At 36.2% G+C, this 18,382-nt stretch overlaps 2 protein-coding genes across 4 annotated transcripts; one reads left to right on the forward strand and one right to left on the reverse strand.

The window, feature by feature from the left end:
- The first annotated feature begins 1,530 nt into the window (after positions 1-1,530).
- Positions 1,531-17,060, forward strand: Ass (argininosuccinate synthase). Its single transcript, XM_089837173.1, has 13 exons — positions 1,531-1,617; positions 5,093-5,196; positions 6,115-6,183; positions 6,720-6,965; positions 7,028-7,102; positions 7,181-7,251; positions 7,325-7,446; positions 7,529-7,613; positions 7,897-7,961; positions 8,647-8,720; positions 15,366-15,423; positions 15,743-15,965; positions 16,762-17,060. The coding sequence occupies exons 2-13, from the start codon at positions 5,098-5,100 to the stop codon at positions 16,802-16,804; spliced, it is 1,230 nt and encodes a 409-aa protein (XP_089693299.1). The 5' UTR covers positions 1,531-1,617; positions 5,093-5,097; the 3' UTR covers positions 16,805-17,060.
- On the reverse strand, positions 11,541-17,701 carry LOC149678548 (uncharacterized). 3 transcript variants are annotated; one of them, XM_089837176.1, is made up of 4 exons: positions 17,640-17,701; positions 13,260-13,355; positions 13,045-13,167; positions 11,541-11,723 (listed from the first exon to the last, which is right to left on the reverse strand). In XM_089837176.1, exons 2-4 carry the CDS (start codon positions 13,324-13,326, stop codon positions 11,626-11,628), a joined length of 288 nt encoding a protein of 95 aa, XP_089693302.1. In that variant the 5' UTR covers positions 13,327-13,355; positions 17,640-17,701; the 3' UTR covers positions 11,541-11,625. The 3 variants fall into 3 exon arrangements, with proteins under 3 accessions (XP_089693302.1, XP_089693301.1, XP_089693300.1); XM_089837175.1 differs by lacking the exon at positions 17,640-17,701 and adding an exon at positions 17,463-17,622; XM_089837174.1 differs by lacking the exon at positions 17,640-17,701 and adding an exon at positions 13,767-14,069.
- Between the last annotated feature and the right edge of the window lie 681 nt (positions 17,702-18,382).

Consider the following 18,382-nt stretch of genomic DNA (forward strand, 5'->3'; position numbering starts at 1 on the left):
ACTGTCTATCATCCTTTGTATTCGATTTATTTATAATAATATTTCTCAATATATTTTTTATATTAAAACTTGCGGCCTCTTTCGCAAGGCTCCAAACAAAATTAGTTTCTTTACTCTTGCGAAATTCAATTTCTCTCGGTCATCGACTATAAAAGTTGCGTAATTTTGCAAAATTTCCCTACCTACACCTATAGTGTTAGGACTTATATTTAATAGTCTCTGTTGACAGGCTAGTGTCTCATTACTTCATATTAAAGAAAATAAAGTCGGTATGAAGTCTTATCTAAGAGAGCTATCGCTCTCCTAGAATAATGTAAGAGTTAAGTTTAAGCGTTTATATTTATGTTATCCGAAAAGGACCTTATCATAAACAACTATAATTATGATAATGATAAGCAATCAACGAAGCAGTTTTTTCGAGAAAAAAATTATTTCCATCAACCAACTTGTTGTTTGCCAAAAACTAGCTTTCTTAGAAACAATCAAAAAGACCTACAGAAAAACCAACATATAGGGGCTGGGTCTCTTACTCGGGTTATTTCTATTTCGCCAAGGAGCACCACTAGAGGCAGTGCGAATTGGCTTACCTCGAGCGAGCGTGTAGGGAACTAGGGCTCCGTCTGGCGTTGCCTCTTGGCGAAAAACACGCCGACTAAATATCACCATACACAATGTGGCCTTTGACCTGAATTCCTCAGTCACTTGGTCACGACACAAGCGTCAAGAATGTTTTTAAATAATTAATTATTACTATAATTATCGAAATTGGTCAAGTTATTGCTGAAAAGAATCATTGGCGACATCATTACATTTCAGCCGACGACAAAATCGCCTCAAAAATAAATGTGTAATTTTTGTAAGGGCCGCATTTCATTTGCCCTTTGACTTTGGTGTTATGGCTAATGAGGTTCAGGGAGGATGAAAATTAAAGAGTGCGAAAGCGAGATTGGCTAAATGGAACGAAGAGCGGATCCTTCAGACAGACCGGTACACTTTACCCCCCCCCCCCCGACTCCCGCCCTCTCTTCCGCTTCTGGAGAGAGCGGCTGGCGAAGCATAGATCGAGGAGTTGGACACGCCAGGTATCAGGTGTACAAACTCTATTAATCACTGTGAATTTGGGAATCAGGGGAAATATTTTCAAAGTCAGGGGAATTATTTTCGAAACCGGAAAATATTGTTGAAATCAGGGAAAATATTGTTGGAATCAGGGAAAATATTGTTGAAATCAGGGAAAATATTTTCGAAATCGGGAAAAATATTTTCGAAATCAGGAAAGTATTTTCAAAAATACGGGATCATACGAAGCTTTCGATCATCGGTTGGTTAATGACTTAGGTAGCTTAATTTTACACTCATAATGGTAATGAACTATTATTGTCAGTTGGAAAAGAGCGTAATCTTAAAAACAACCAGCAAGAGCTGTTCCAAAACAACTGGGCGTATCCAACCCCTCGGCGCAGATGCAATAGATGGACGAGCGTAGATCTAGTAGTTCGACGGCTCGAGAAATTCAAAGCCAGTTGGAGAGACAGCTTCATTCGACCAGTACCGTTATTCAACCATCTTCCAATCGAGATTCGTAAGCGACCGTGGAAATTGAAACTTGACTGACATGTAAGTTTTGTTTACATACCTGTAAGGTGTACTGCCATATATAAGTATAAGGCAACAGGTGCTATAGAAATTTAAAGTAGTTGGGGTGCTAGTGCGATTGAAAACCACAATATTGGTGCTGTTTTGCATAATATCGAAACTCTCAAACAGGTAAGTCAGGTTTTCCCTTTCAAAACGAAAATCAATTCTGGCGTGTATAATACCGGATTATAAAACTGAAATGAATTTAAAGTAACCTTGTCAGCTATTTTGACTTAATTACTTTTACTTAATTATCAAATTTTTAATTTTTATTCGAAAGACCACATAAAATCATGAATTTATTATCAAAAATTAATTTGTTGTGTCTTCTTTAATATTGTTGATGTTTAAATCGGTTGCAATACTAGTCCACTTGAGCACCGCAGATGTCTCAAGACTCTAGCTTCACTTATAGTATGAAAAGTTTTTTTTAGATTTTTCTTAATAATTCAAAATGTTGCATCATCCGTCTATAAGGTACTTTACTAACTATAAAAATTAATTACCTAAGAATACACACTCGTTTTAAATAATTACCGGTCTTGCCGCTTAATTGAAGGCCATATGCTAAATAACATAATTATAACAAGTATGATTCTTCCCATAGAGTTCTGTCAGGAATAGATTTAATTTTAGAAGTAGGAATGGAGAACAGAGTAATGTGAGTGCGCGTCAAAGTCCCGGATCCCGTTCCACGGGACGGAGGGGTATGAAAGAAGAGGCGGACGGGTCATAGCGACGGAGGTAAAAAAGAAACTACGTATTTTTCGCCGTCCCCACAGGCAACGTCATCAAGACGAAGTTTAACTGAGCCAATACGATAATTTAAACTTTTCGTTGCGTGTTGGAGGGAGGGGACTCTATAGTCTATACTGGGCTATGAGTCGGACTGAAGTAAATACTCCATTCCTACTTCGAAAATTAAATCTGTCCCTGGTTCTGTCAATATGAATAATTGAACGCCATTTTTTGCCGGGGTACGAGACATTATTGGGGATTATTTTGGGGGTTAGTCACTTGAATAATCAGTTGTACAAAACAGCAGTAATCGATTACTTGATTTCTAGAATTCTTAGAAAATCATAAGTAATCACAGTAATTTTTGTGGGTAATCAGAAATCTATGATAATCACTGGAAATCACATGAAATCTTGAGAAAATTAGAAATAATCACATGTAATCTTTTGTAATCACCTCGGTAATCACACATAATCAATCGAGGAATTCGAAAATCCAAAATAAAAATCGTAATCAGTTGCAATAGAAATAATCACTGCATTCATCGTAATTCACGAAGAGTCCAGTTGTAATCACAGCATTCACCAAAATATTCGTTTAAATTGAAACAGAAATCACAAGTAATATAATATATTCTCTGCGGCAATAACGGGAAATCAGTGTAAAGATTATGGAAATCGCCTAAAGTAATCGAAATCACGGAAATCAAGGAATTCATTCAGTAATCAACGGAATTCTCATAAAAATTCAGAAATCAGAAATCAGGTGTACAAAATTTTGGGCGAATGACCAGCCCCTCGGATTATTTCTCCGTCTGAATTTTAGACTCAATGCACTTGACACTTTCAAATAATCAATCAATACATTCGTTCTTTCAAAGTGTTTCTTTTTGAAAACAATTATCCTTGCCAAAGACCTTCAGGAAGACTCAATAAGTTGGAGTCTTGGTGGTATGCAAAATACATGAAGACTTCCCCATTATAAAAATAGTCTTCTAGCGTCCCCGGTTATGGCGCATCAGAGAGAAAGTCAGTCAGTTCAAAACTTTGTAAGTCAGTGACTATTTCCTAAAAATGTTCCCGTGACGTGTTCCCTCCTCTAATGGAATGCGCAGAAAAATTCGCTTGTAGGCAAAGGAGTTCTGTGCTTAGCCTTTTTCCCTACCACATTTCTTAATAAGACTCCACTCTGAAAAGTCCCCCTGGTATAACCCACACTGAAAGTATACGTAACCATAGAGATGACCCCTGACCTTTACATTTCGAAACTGTAAATTTTCAGTTGTTGCATTAGCTTCATTTATACTAATGTTTCGTCACAGTTGATCAGCACTAGGCTACTCTGAGATTTAATATTGCCATTGCGTATTCATCATTCTAGAGCTAGTCTTAAGTTCAGATTCTCTAATGAGCACTCATATGTTGCTCCTATGCTACGGGAAAACGTGAATTTTAACGCTTCAGTGATCCCACCATTTCAGTTGAAAGAACCTAGACGAATTTGTGTCTTGGTTTCTCTGTATGTATTTAATCATAAGTAATCATAAGTGGATCATTGTAATATGATTCACTTATGATTTAATGGAATGATATATTCTAGTGCTAAACTTCACCTATCGTTTGAAAACGGGCATGGCGTACGAGATTCAATTTCTCCTCCCATATAACTGAGAAGTTTGAGAGAAATGCAATTAATTTGCTTTTAGTCATTGTAATTACACTCAATTAACAGTTTGTTATGGAGATGATTAAATAATTAAATAATGAAATTAATGGGAAATGTTTTGTCTTGCTCAGAGTGTTGCGCCACTAAAAATACGCGCCTGTATTAAACTCCGGTGCTAACAATAAAAGAAAGGTGATTTTTGAACTTGACACACTTAGTAAAAATAATAAAACTTCATCACTCTTGCGCGTAACATTTATTTGACGCATTTGAAAAATATTAACAAAAGATATCTGACATTTGAACGCAACGATTCTACAAAATCATTTGAAGCTTTTCGTTTAAATAATTATTACGTAATATTACATAATCATATATTTGTCTTTATTAGAACTCGATGACGCAATTACAACCCATTAGAGGTTTCTAAATTCGAAGAATTCTAATTCTTAGAATTTTAGATTTCATAACTTGAGATAGCAATTTTCACGTTGTCTTTAGAATATTCTACACACATATATTCTTAAAAGTGTAACGAAAAATTATGTATTCATAATCATTAAATTATATTTTACGTGATTTTACTTTGGTGATATTTAGGATATTAAGTTCAGCTACGATATTCCAGACTGAACTGATTTTCAATATCATATAGAGGGAGAGTCTGCAATAAATTAAGCCTTATTACCCCTATAACGTTTCCTCGATAAAGAACTGTGGGATAACCAGGGCCGGAAATAAGCACAGGACACTGGACATTGTCCAATAAAATTTTAAAATGTCCCATAATTTTTTCAAAAACTAAGGGGGTCACTGGACAGTTTGACCAATAAATTTTCCCAAGTTTTGAAAGCTTGACTATAGAGATGCAACACTATTTTTGCACACTCCAGTGGACAATGTCCTATAAATTTTAAATTCAAACAGGGGGTCACTGGACACATGTCCTATAAGAAATTTTTCTTATTTCCGGCCCTGGGGATAACTGAAACAGATTGCAGTTTTAATAGAATTATAAACTTATTTAATAAAATGATTAAATGTTTTTCAGCTAAAATGTCTAAAATAGTGATATTGGCGTATAGTGGTGGACTGGATACATCGTGCATTCTAGCTTGGCTCATCGAACAAGGATACGATGTTGTCTGCTTCATGGTAAGTATCTCTCTTTGAATTTTTATCTATAGTAAGAGAAACTTTATTGTATGTCTGCAACCTGGGAAGTACCGGGCTGGTTTTACTCTGTATGTACAAACACCCACGTCTTTCATTCTTTCGAGAACTTAAGCCTTTAAGACCACACGGTTTTAGATCCCCTTACGACTGGCTGACTGTTCAAAACGTTGTTCTCAAACTGAAAAGAACAGTTTAAATCCCAGAGCTTTGTGGAGGAGGCAATCTATTTGATTACTTTGATGTATGCTATACTATCTTTCACAATGTAAAGTCTTCCTATCTGTTGTCTAGGAAGCTATCTCATATAGACTATTTCAGATATTACATATAGATAAACCAACGGCTTGATAGCTTGTAGATTTATGGTGATTCGGTCAAACCATGAAGCGATATCTAGTTTACTAGGGAGAAGTTATAAGATGCCCAAGTATTCGCGCGCCATAGTCCCAGTCCTCCTTTCAAAATACAAGGGGGACGTAAAAGGAGGCCGGGCTATTTCGCCTCTCCTCACTCACAACATACTTAATTTTCGTCATTCGCGTCGCGCTGACGTGAGTTTTCAAGAACCAATGATATGCTGGTTGTAATTTAAAGGCGGGGATTAACTCCGGACCTACTATACGTTTGGACTGGAGATAAATCTAGATTATAAATGTGGCGAATTTATACCTTCTCCCTAAAAAACTAGATATCGCTTCTTGATCAAACTAAGAGCCCCAATGCCCCATCGTATAGCATATACGATGGGGCTAAAAATAATTTGAGAAATATTAGCAGTCGGAAGTCAACCCATGAATTTTCCAGAAGGGCTGATTTTTGTTTGAAAGACTCAATTTTTGTTTCCCCACAATTCTTTGTAAATGACTAATTAAGCGGGTTTTATTTGAATAATTTCAGGCAAATATTGGACAGGAAGAGGATTTTGAAGAAGCGAGAAAGAAAGCCATGAAAATTGGAGCCAAGAAGGTAACGTTTACAAAAAGAAAAATCCTTGTAATTGTCCCCAGATAATAAAATTTTGGTGGCACGCTCTATGTCACAATAATTTTTTTTAATTATGTTTAATTAAAGGTGTAGTGTATACAGGACGTTCCAAAAAGGGTGGTAGGACAAAGCTAGTTAAATGAAATTGCTAATTTGAAATTGCCTGCGATAACAATGCAATCTAAAGAAAAATCGTCGCGCAATAATTTTTCGGTACATTTTAATTGAAATGCACACAAATTGAAATCTACAAATTTAGTTTAATTAGCATTGTGTTTAATTTCCATGCTTAATTTAAAGTGAACATATTTAAAACACTTCATTATTAACTTCTAAACGGTGGCTCGAACGACAATATGTCATAGAACATTTTCGACTCAAAATTTTCCATAAAACCCACTGTACTTCTGTCCTACCATACTTTTTGGAACACCGAGCATATAATAACAAAATAAATAAATATATAATAATTTATGAATAATCAACTTCATAAATTATTATTATTCATGAAATTAAAGGTGGTAATTGAAGACGTAAGCAAAGACTTCGTGGTCAATTATATCTGGCCAGCAGTCCAAGCCGATGCGATATACGAAGACAGATACTTGTTGGGAACGTCTTTGGCCAGACCATGCATTGCCAAAGCTTTAATCAAAGTCGCGCAAAGTGAAAAAGCATCGTACATATCTCACGGAGCAACAGGCAAAGGCAACGATCAAATCAGATTTGAACTCGTCTGCTACGCATTATGTCCGCAGATCAAGGTAAATCTTCAACTCATATCGTTGATAATACCGTCTGGACCAAACCTATTGAAATTTTTTAGGTTATCGCTCCTTGGCGAATGGAAGAATTCTACATGAGATTCCCTGGACGACAAGAACTCATTACCTACGCAAAGGTTAGTAACGTAGTAAATCCTTTATTAGTAGTACTCAATTATAAAGTATACGTGAAACATTTTCTTAAAATATTTCAGGAGCAAAAGATACCAGTTCCCGTAACTCCGAAAGCACCTTGGAGTATGGACGCAAACCTCATGCATATCAGGTACTAAAGTGCTAGAATTCTTCGTTAAATGTACCGTGCAATTTAATAGCAATACGCTTCCTACGAATACTAGTTATGAGTCTGGAATACTTGAAGATCCAAACAATCCAGCACCAAGTGATCTATATCAAATGACCGTTGATCCGTGCAAAGCTCCAGACACACCCGAAGACATTATCATTGAATTTAAAAATGGTAAGACCAAGAATGGTTCTCGAGTAACTTTATAATAACAACAGCTTTCTTTATAAACCTAGAGTTAATCTTTTAATTTCAGGAACTCCTACATCCGTTAAAAACTTGGGAGATAACACCGTGAAGAAAGATCCATTAGAACTCTTCCATTACCTCAACCAAATAGGGTAAGCACCATACCATTAACTCCAGAAGAGAAGCAGACACTACAGGGGCGGGGCCGCCTTCTTGGGTTATTTCCATGGCGCCTAGAAGTACCGCTAGAGGCAGCGCGAGTCGCCTAGTCTCCCTTGTGCTAGGGAGATATCCTAAGAGGGTGTACTAGCTTCATTCTCTGTGTTGGTTTTTCTGCGAGTATTTTACGAAATTGTCTATCGTGAAATTCTTGAGTGGTGTGAATTCACCATGGGCACAAAATTTAGAGTAAATCGTTTGGGTTTTAATTTTCAGAGGCAAGCATGGCGTTGGAAGAATTGACATTGTTGAAAATCGCTTCATAGGAATGAAGTCAAGAGGTACCTAGTTATTTCATATTTTCACTTTTATTTATCACAAAGGGAGGGGCTAAAGGTTAATCAATTTGAATTTAAGCCTATCATTACTGTACTACCGGTCATTTTGCTGAAAGAATTGTGTCGTCTGCTTGACTCTGCTTAGATGACCGCTATCTCAGCGGAGATTCTGAAAAGTACTTTGAACTACTTTTACATTACCAACTTAGGCACACTTCTAGCTTTAAAAGTAAAATTCTGCTAGATAAAGGTTAGTTAACGTTCATAGATTGGAAGGTATTGAAATTGTCTAAACAAGATGGACAGGCTGATGTGTCTTACTCCCCATGTGTGCCAATTTCCTTGTTATAGGAGCCCCGTACCTCCGAAACTAAACGATTTAGACACCATGTTCTTTGTCATTTTTCATCCAGTCTGACTCAAAGAACATAATTATCAGAGTCACCTGTGTAATGAGCTTTTATTTTCAATTAGTATTAAATATCACTAAATTTCGGAAACTTACTATTTTTCGATATAAAATAGAATGATTAAATTTTAATTAAATTAAGTTTTACTGACAAATAACAATTCTATTTATTTATTAATCTTATGATTATAATTAAGATCATTAATGCAAATTAACGATTATTATTAGAGCCTCCATTAAGGATTTGTTAATCACACTAATCTCTCGATACCATTTCAGGTGTATATGAAACTCCAGCTGGATCAATTTTGCGTGAAGCCCATCTTGATCTGGAAGTTTTTACGATGGACAGGGTAAGATCATTTGCTAATAAGCGATATCAGGAAATTATAGAGGTGACACGAGAAATTCTTTCTGAGCAACTACGATATTTATATCAGGGTTAAAGACGGATTTGGGTTTTGAAATAGAAAGTTATGAAAATTTGGACGAAACTGGTAGTAGCTCTAGTGGTCTAGAAAGAACTGACCTATAATATCGTTTGAATAACACAGTTAATTGTAAAGATTAATATTTAATTGGCAAATCCGAGCAAACGTGTGAGTAACACCGGACCGCGTTCGCAGTTCACAGAAAGCAATATGGGCTACGGTTAAGATGTACACGGCGATGGGCTAGGGTTAGGAGAAACGTCTAGCCTCCCAATGGCAAGGTTTCCACCAAAGTTCACGCAACTGCGCTATTCCTTATCCCTTAACGGGAATCAATCGCCTTATACTAATAGCGATTTCCACTGACTGCTCGCGGAGCGCTCCCATGGAGCCATGTAAATGGGAGAAGTAGTTCTCGGCTTCGTTAAAGACTGTTTTTGCTAAATCAGGGTCTCCTATATTTATTGCTCCATGGGAGCGCTCCGAGAGCAGTAAGTGGAATTCGCTATAAATCTCCAAAAATTGTTAAAAAGGCATACGCTTGAATTCAATCGTCAACAATAGCTATGCTTAAAAATGTTATAGGAATAACGTTTATCATAACGACTTAACTAGAATAAAGGTAAATTACTGACGATTAAAATACTTAAAATCAATTATATTTAATTTTTATTTAAGAAAAACCTCTTAAGTGGGTAGATAGCCCTCGCCGCGACTAGGAAAGGTTTATTTTTGGTTTCCCAACTTGTTAGTTAGAACGTTTGAATTTGGTCTTTATGATTGAGTGTGTTTCCGCTGTTGGCGCTCACGTACTATCAATATGACCCAGGCGCGAAACTAGTGAGATGAAGAGAAGAGAGTTTGGTTAGAACAACACTGTCAGGTGTGTAGTATAGTACGCCCTCACATTTTATTGGAATCGAATGTTTTAAAATATTTCACAGAAATCCTAATCATTATTATTATTAGTATTATTAGTATTATTTTCTAAATTCTTCGTTTTGACCTGTTATCTATTACGTAGTAACCAACTCCATCAATTGTATCAAATTAGTCAAAATTAATAGTTCCCCCATATTAGCGCTTAACTATTTGCCAAGGAGTGCTTGTGGATTTTTGTCCCACGTCATGGCGACATTTGTGGGTTGATTTCCGAGGGTTTAGTACGAAACAGCTATTAAATACACCCTAAGACGGTGCTATGCCCATCTGAAGTTTGATGAGCATGAGCACAAACAAAAATGGTGCCATGAGCCCGGGAAGAATCATGTTACATAACTAAAGTATTAAAAGGATACAGAATGTCATCCTTCTTCTATTATCCCATTCTGTTTTTAACTATTGGCAAGTGTTTAAGGTCGCTTAAGCGCGACATTGACAAAGTTAAAGGGATAGGATCAACGTTTTCCGACTAGTACAAGATGAGGGCAGTTTTAGGTAAAAAAATGTGCCTAAAATTATGTGTGCCAAAAAAAAAAATCGAATTAAAACGTTTAAAATTAAGAAAAGTACGTTAGATATTTTGAAATTCAAACTAGCCGCGAAATACTGCCCAACTTGTTTTTCACACTATGACGTTGTAAATGTCTCTTGATTCATTGGTTGTTTGGAAATAGGAACTCAAGTAGGGGAACTCAAGTTGAGGATAGTAGGATTTTTTTTCCGTCGTCTGCTACAGGAGCCAAATAGAAAATGTCATCGTCGACGTCGAGTCGTAGCTCGGAATCCGAAATATCAGACGGGCCTGACTCTGTAGTAGAATCCGATAGTTTAGACTCGGTTGAATCTTTCGAAATTCGTGAGTCAAGTGAGGAAAATTCAAATTCGGATAATTCGTTACTTGGTAGACTATGAAATGACAGAGATTTGTCCGAGTCTGTATTGGTACAGTCAAAAACAACGCACTTTCTACGACATTTTGGCAAAGGCTTAGTTTCCACGATCGATTTTTTTATTCTAAGTGGCCCTAAATTCAAGCTTTTAAGATTTATTTTTCAAATTAAATGTGCTAAACCTCTTACTTAAACGATTTAATTGCTATGAAACTATTTAGCTTCTTTCACGCCTCTCAAAACACGTAAATCGAAATAAAAGTTAAGGCCAAGTTTATTTGTGATCCACAAGTGAAATAGTATGAACATGGATGAAACAAGGATAGCCGACTCTAGCTTTGGCTGTAGTACCCGATTTTCGAAACGCGACCGTGGTGCCCCCTTTTTGTCGTACGGAAAAACTGGGGGATATTAACATTGGGGAAACTAGTCCCTTGCCCCCCGTGCATCTAATTATGTTCCGTACGAGAACTAGAGGCCGCTAGAAGCACTAGCTTCTGCAACGCTTCTGTCATGCCTCTACCGGACGTTTACGGAAACTACCGGAGTCGACTCTCCTTACTTCCTCCCTGGTATGAAAACTACTGTTAGTCGTAAAGCTACCATATCTTCAAATAAGAGGAGCGTATGGAGGGGTGGGTAGATGTTTCAACCGTGTTTTTGCCAAACGACGCAGGAGGGGGTAGTGATCGGAGCAGTCCCAAAAAACAATACTTTTAAAAATTAATTAAAAATAGTTAAGTTATTAAAAGTATCAATATATATATATTTTTGAAAACGTAATTTTAGGTTCTATCTGATTTTAAAATATGAAATCTTTTCATTAGTAGCCAAAACATCGATTCTATCCCTTTAATACACTCTGATAAGTCCTTGTTATACAGAGGTTTCGATAAAAAGTGATTGAACATTTATAGTGCGTAACAAACTTTAATTAAAAAAAAAGAATATTACACTTTTTAAACAAAACTCAATTATTAGAATTAATGAAGAACTTATTGAGTTGGTTCACAATTGCACATCTTATCTTTGCAAATTCCAAACTCGGTTCCACACTTACAAGATTTACCGTTGAAGAAGTCTTCCGTGCATGCTGAAACATTAGAACGTTAATCATTGCAAGAGTTCTTAACTTTCAGAGTGCGTCATGAAGAGAGGTGTAAATATCTAAAAAACCATCTATATATAAAGGGTGGAAACCTTCACCGGCGATCAGCCTAAATCCATCTCAAAACGCGTTATTCTTAAAAGATTTACAGGCTCTTGTACACAAATTAAACGGGCATGGTCTCATATACACTTAAAGCATAGCGCGGTTCCAGTGGATCGCCTACGAGGGGACTTTCCTGGAGCAGCGCTATGCTTTAAGGCTGATTGATTGGCTGATTCATTAAGTTCCAGCGCAAATTACATGGAATGTAATGGGTTCTCCAAAAGGGCGATTTTTGATAACCGAGTCGGGGTCTCATATAATGGTGGCCCACAATATATAAATAAAAATGACCTAACGGGATAACTTGGATACATTTTAAGTGTTGTTAAAGTAGGTTTTCACGGGAAACACAAGAAATACTGGTATCATGAATTTATTCACAAACTCCATAAGTTTATAAGATATGTTCCATAAGTTTTACACTACCTATGCTGAGAGCTAGCTCGAGAAAGACGCGGTAATTGACTACACTCGGTTTTGCAGTCCACCTTCTCATTTAGTCTATACTAAACCTTTGACAGCGCCTCACCAGGCGTCGCTTCACTATTATCTATGGCGTTTCACCTCAGTCACTTTATGACAAACTCTCATAAACCAGTGATAAACTTATGGAACATATCTTATGAACTTATGATAACGCGAATGACTAACAGGCTTGCCCTAGGTCGCCTCATACTCGGCGATAGTAGGAGGCTATTTAGTGGAAGCATAAGTTTATAAGCTATGTTCCATAAGTGTGTCACTCGTTAATGAGAGCTTGTCATGAAGTGACGTAGGTGAAACGTCATAGATTCTCGTAAAGCGACGCCTAGTGAGGCGCTGTCAAAGGCTTAGTACAGACTAAAGAGGAGGATGGACTGCAAAACCGAGTGTAGTCAATTCTCACGTCGTTCTTGAACTAGCCTCTAACATTACGAAGTATGGGTAGTGACATACTTATGGAACATATCTTATAAACTTATGGTGGAAGTAAAAGTTGTCAAGCTCATGTTTGGTTTCAAAGATAGACCAAGGCTTATTTTCCTAACACTAGGCTACAGGGTAATTCTAGACATATTTATCAGTGTTAGTGAATAAATTCATGCTAATATTTCATAAAATCATCAAGGCAATCCACGCATTTATAGTGGAATTAACAAACAACGAACACAAACAGGTCTAACTCTCTGTTTGAGCCCTAAATTTAAAACAATATAATCACCATTTTCGCATTCGCATTTATAAAATCTATCCCCGACGTCCGGCACCATTGCATAGCAAACCCCAGGAGCCTTTGCTTCCATTACTCCCACATCAATGCATTTACAACCTCCTGGCGTGCATACTTAAATAAAAGAAATGGATTTTAAAATGACAAATAGGCCTAACGTGATTTCGTTGTTTAATGATACGGGAAAAATTCTATAAATTTCATACTATAATCGGCAATCGAAATGGCAACGCCAGCAAATAATAAGAAGCAAATGAGGATTCCTCGAGACATTTTTTTTTCGTTGCGAAAACGTGTTCTATCTGTAAATAAGAAAGGAAAGAACAAGGCTGAGTGGCTGACACGAAAATTTATCAGGGCTGTAAATATCCTCCCCAACAAGATATAAACAAGCGCGATTCAGTTTTGCATACTATGTGTTTCTGATAAGTCAACGATAAATTAAGGGGGATGTTCTTTAATCGAATTTGAGTCGAAAATGTTCTATGAGATTTTGCAGTCAGAGCCACTGTTTTCAAGTTAAGATTGGAGTATTTTACTGATGACCCCTTAAATTTAATTAAGAAACTGAAAGACAATGATTTCTAATTTTATTAAGGGGAAAATTCCAATAAATTTGCTAAAGTTTTTTCTCCGCTAAATTTATGAATATGAAGGTTCTAAAAATCTATCTCTTCGCGAACCCAAAAAGCCAAAAGAATCCAGATGCTTACCAATCGAACGTAGCGTCGGAGAGCGAAGATACTTTACCATAGGGCAAACATGCCGTTTTATAACATAAAATTTACTCGGGTTCTAAGAACACGTGTTAAGATAACAGATCCCTTTTGACGGTTTTTCCCAATTTTGTCACCGCCTTTTCGTGTTCAAGCGAAACACTGACGTCTTCGATAACGGTTTGAAGGTCTTTATTCAAATTCCCACATGTACTATCGCATTGTGATTTTTCTAATGCAGATGAATTCCCGGTAGACCTTAAAATCTGACCTACATTCCATCTACTCTCGAACTAAGGGAAACTGGAAGAAGCTGTAGCAGTCGCAAAATGGCCGCCGCGCATGTGCAATGGTAGAGAAGCGATCTTGAAAGCTTGATTTTAGGCCTAATGTATAGGTTAGGTTTTTCGTGAAATATCGCGTTTTCAAAACACTTGTTAGTCCTCGGAAATTTTCCCCAATTTTTGTGTCCGCCTTTATTGTTTTCTTGCTTAACACTGACGTCTACGATAACGGTTTGAAGGTTTTGGATTTAAATTCCCATCTGTTAAAGTATTGGTATTATATTTTTCTGATATACGAAATAGCGATATGTTTATAAAAGATCTTAATATTTGGCCTATTCTTCATCTATTATCAAAATATTGTCTTATATATCAAATTATTATTCAAAACCACAATTTATTATAACTTTATTTAGCTAGAGAAGACGTTACTGAATATCTGAAAGATCTTAATTGGCTAAAAGATTTTTTAAAGTTATTTAGAGTTTACTGAATTATTCTAAAAGGAAATGGTCAGATAACATAACATTATACATTAAAAGAACGGGCTTTTTCTAAATATAATAGGAATCAAATATAAGAAAATCATTTCTTGTTAAAAATAATTAGATTTTAATTATTCTTGAAAACGAGGGCTACTACGCCGCCATTGGTTTAGGGGCGTCTGGTGATTCTAACCTCTAAACCTTTAACCCCCTCCCTCACATTACGAGGGAGAGGGAAATTCTCTCTCTGCGTGTACTTTTCTTAAGAGCAATATTGATAAAGCTAATACAGTGGGTTACGCCCCTGTAATTCTACCAGCAATGAAGAATTGACCTCAACTTGGCGCTCGAGTCGAGAACTTAACTAAAAACCCAACCCCTGATCCCATATACTGCTTAATCATTATACAGTGAAAACGAGGAGATAAGGTTCTCAGTGTCACTTCTATAATTTCCTACCTACGACTAATTATTTTGATTTATAGTGATTTTTTCAATTATGTTAAAAATTATGGTTTAAAGCAGGGGTGGCCAACCTCTTCGGCTAAAGGGCCAATGCGAACAAATTTTCGGGCCGCAAGTTTCAAATTTAAAATGAAAAGCACAGAAATTAGAAACTTATCCATATTTTTTATTATTTAAATCTGATTGCAATAAGCGTGGGAAAACAGCTTGACAAATTATTGAATGTTAAAAAAGGGAAAAAATCAGTAACAAGTGTTTAAGTAGTTGAAGAATCAGTGAAAAATCTCACTTGATTTTTCCTTTTCACCCTCCCTTAGTCCTCTCATTCCTATCAATAATTATTCTTTTATTATATTATATAGGAAGTACGAAGATTGAAAAGATACATTACTGAACGTTTCGCCGAACAAGTATACAATGGTTAGTATAATACAAAGAAAACCATAAAAATCTTAAAAGCTCTCACCTTAACAAATGACAAAATTCTAGAAGTATATTGGCTAGCTTAGTTACACAAAACAGCACACTGCATACCCCATCCCATTAGCGTGGCTTTACGAGAATCTATGAGGTTCCACCTACGTCACTTCATGACAAACTCTCAATAACCAGTGACAAACTAATGGAACATATTTTATGAAATTATGATTATATATGGATAGATTTGGTGTTAATTGTATTATGAAATTAACTTAAATGGTCTTATTTAACACATATTTTGTTATCTTGTTTGTAACAGGTTTGTGGTATAGCCCTGAAGGCGAATTCACTCGAAAATGCGTAACTGCGAGTCAGGATGTGGTAAATGGAACCGTCACGATCCGATTATACAAGGGCAACATTATGATTCGCGGACGCGAATCCCCCAATTCTCTCTACAATCAGGAATTAGTTAGTATGGATGTTCAAGGAAACTATACGCCTTCTGACGCTGGAGGATTCATCGCCGTTCAAGCAGTCAGGTACGGTACTAACTCCAGTAATTGTACAAGCAAGAGTATTAAACAAGAGACAAAAGATCCATACTCAACTAAATTGGGGAGACCGTTACTAAAGCAAAGCACATCGCAGCTTCTCTTACAGAGCTATGGCGTATTTTGATACAATAGAGAATGCGTCATGTTATCATTATTGGAAAAATCAGTTACTCAATGAGGCGTGAAAACTTAGGTCTTTTACTATAGGATAGGTATCACGGGACGTGGTTATTGGGTTTTTTTTTGAAAATTGACGCAACAAATATTTTCCATTTGCCAAGACTCGCCATAGTGTTCCTTCATGGATAACAGATTAAAAGATACTTAAAAGGCTCCACAAGTCCCTTGCGCACCACATGCATAGTGCATACTCTCCCGTCAGGCTTATAGGTCTCTGGAAAACCATCAGCACTGCGGCAATGGCGCACACGTCACCGTGGACGCGTAAAACTATTTTTATCTGGCAAGCGATTTGTGGAAACCTTGATACAAAAAAGCCATTTTGGTGCCCATAATGCCTTTAACTAAGCTTGGCTCAGGCATCACGAATTTATAATAGAGAGACTCAAGATTTTAAGGTTAAATTCTCGAAGCAGTAGGTGCGTGAAAAAATTGGGGTTTTAGGAAAGGAAGAAAGGCCCCCAGCCAGCATTTAGGAGTCACACTAATACTTTTATAGCTCCAAATAGCGCAAAAGTAAAATAATTAGTGACAGTCAAAACGAGGATAATATGTTACTTCATTTTAGATAACGTTTAATTTATATTTTAACTTTTTGCAGACTGAAGGAGCAATACAGAGTGAACCAGTGTTTGAAGAAGTAATACGACATATCAGTTGCATTCCCAATATTATATTCCTTAGTATTGAATATTATTCTATGTTACTTAGACCCCAAACGTTTCGTTTTGTAAAAATGTTTTCAAGGGTGTTTTTATTGGTATATCATTTATAATCGTTCTCTTTCTGCATAGTTTATAGATAAAAAATATATATTGTGGAGTAGTGGTATTAATCATGATAACTGCTTGTACTATTTTCCCCCAAAAATTAAATAAAATATTAAATAATAAATTGAAATATCTCCTCCACAATTTTTTTCTTAAAAGGCAAAACAAGACTACCCTAGTTTAAAATATGGTTCTTATTTAAAGAATGGTTAATTAAGAAATCCGTAGTTGGTCTTGAAACATATTATTCAACACAATTAAGGCATATATTACTAAAGTTATTAATTATAATGGATTGGGAAACAGATTATTTCTCAAGTTATTTGAGAATATTAAGAATTATAATCGATAATTGCTTATCCAAGATAGTTAGAACCCTTCGAAGATAAGTCCATGTTAGACTTGAACCTTTATTACTGCACCAAGTTTGAAAAAATCTTATTGGGCCTCTTATGAAAGACATCTTTATATCGTAATTGGTTCTCTCTTCGCTGTTTGTTAGTTAGAATTAGGGTTAATTAAAATATCTTACTTTTATAAAGCATAAAATACTTTGATATGATGATTCATTCTGACATATCTACTATTTGGTGTTTGTCCAAGCCAACGTTATGTGCCTTGGCTCACTAGTCACTAAGTCTGATGTTGCCACTAATGTTCCCTCATCATGTACCGTCATCTATTGTTACGTATGGAAATGTAACTCTACCTCACATGAGAATTGTCCAAGGGTTAATGCCCTATTTCTACAAACCGATTTATTTACCAGAGAAATATTGATTTAAACGTTTGACTACTTCGCTAGATAATGAGATTTCGAGCATATCAAAATCATTTCATGTATGTGGAAAAGAGAAATGTGTACATAATGTTTTTTATCCCTATCTGTAAGGGGTTTTTTTTAAAAATTAAATCAAGAACGTTTAAAACAGGTTAGGACGGTTTTAAGCTTACGTTTCAATGTTGAAAGGTCTTATTATTTCTATTGTGGTAATTTAAATTCCAAATAATTGAACCAAAGGCTCACATATAATAACAAAAATTATTCTTCGTTCGACCCTTTGGTTGTAGACGCCATGTAAAATGAGAGGCAAACGACCCTCCTCTCAATCTCTACACGAAATAACCAATCAGAGAAGAGCATTTTGGAGGTCAAAGGTTTATAGAAAATAGTACTCTATAGAGCTATTTCAGAGGGGGTAATGGCTACGTCACCAATGCTATTTGCCCATAGAGAAAACCCTCATAAAATGTCCGCCCTACACTGAAAGGCAGGCCGAATTTTCGTAGTAGACGAAATTTTTCCCCCACTGAAATAGCTCTATCGTGGCGATCAAAACGTTAATTCTTAACACTTGCTACTTTAGGAGCTTACTAACGCATGTTCCCTGTGCTACGGTCGTGAACTCGTGAAGATAATAATACGTAGAGAGGGGGTTGACACTATTCTGA

Source organism: Phalangium opilio, unplaced genomic scaffold (assembly GCF_054372755.1).
Source record: "Phalangium opilio isolate 3A_F unplaced genomic scaffold, DU_Popi_V2 ptg000042l_1, whole genome shotgun sequence".
Taxonomy (NCBI): Eukaryota; Metazoa; Arthropoda; class Arachnida; order Opiliones; family Phalangiidae; genus Phalangium; species Phalangium opilio.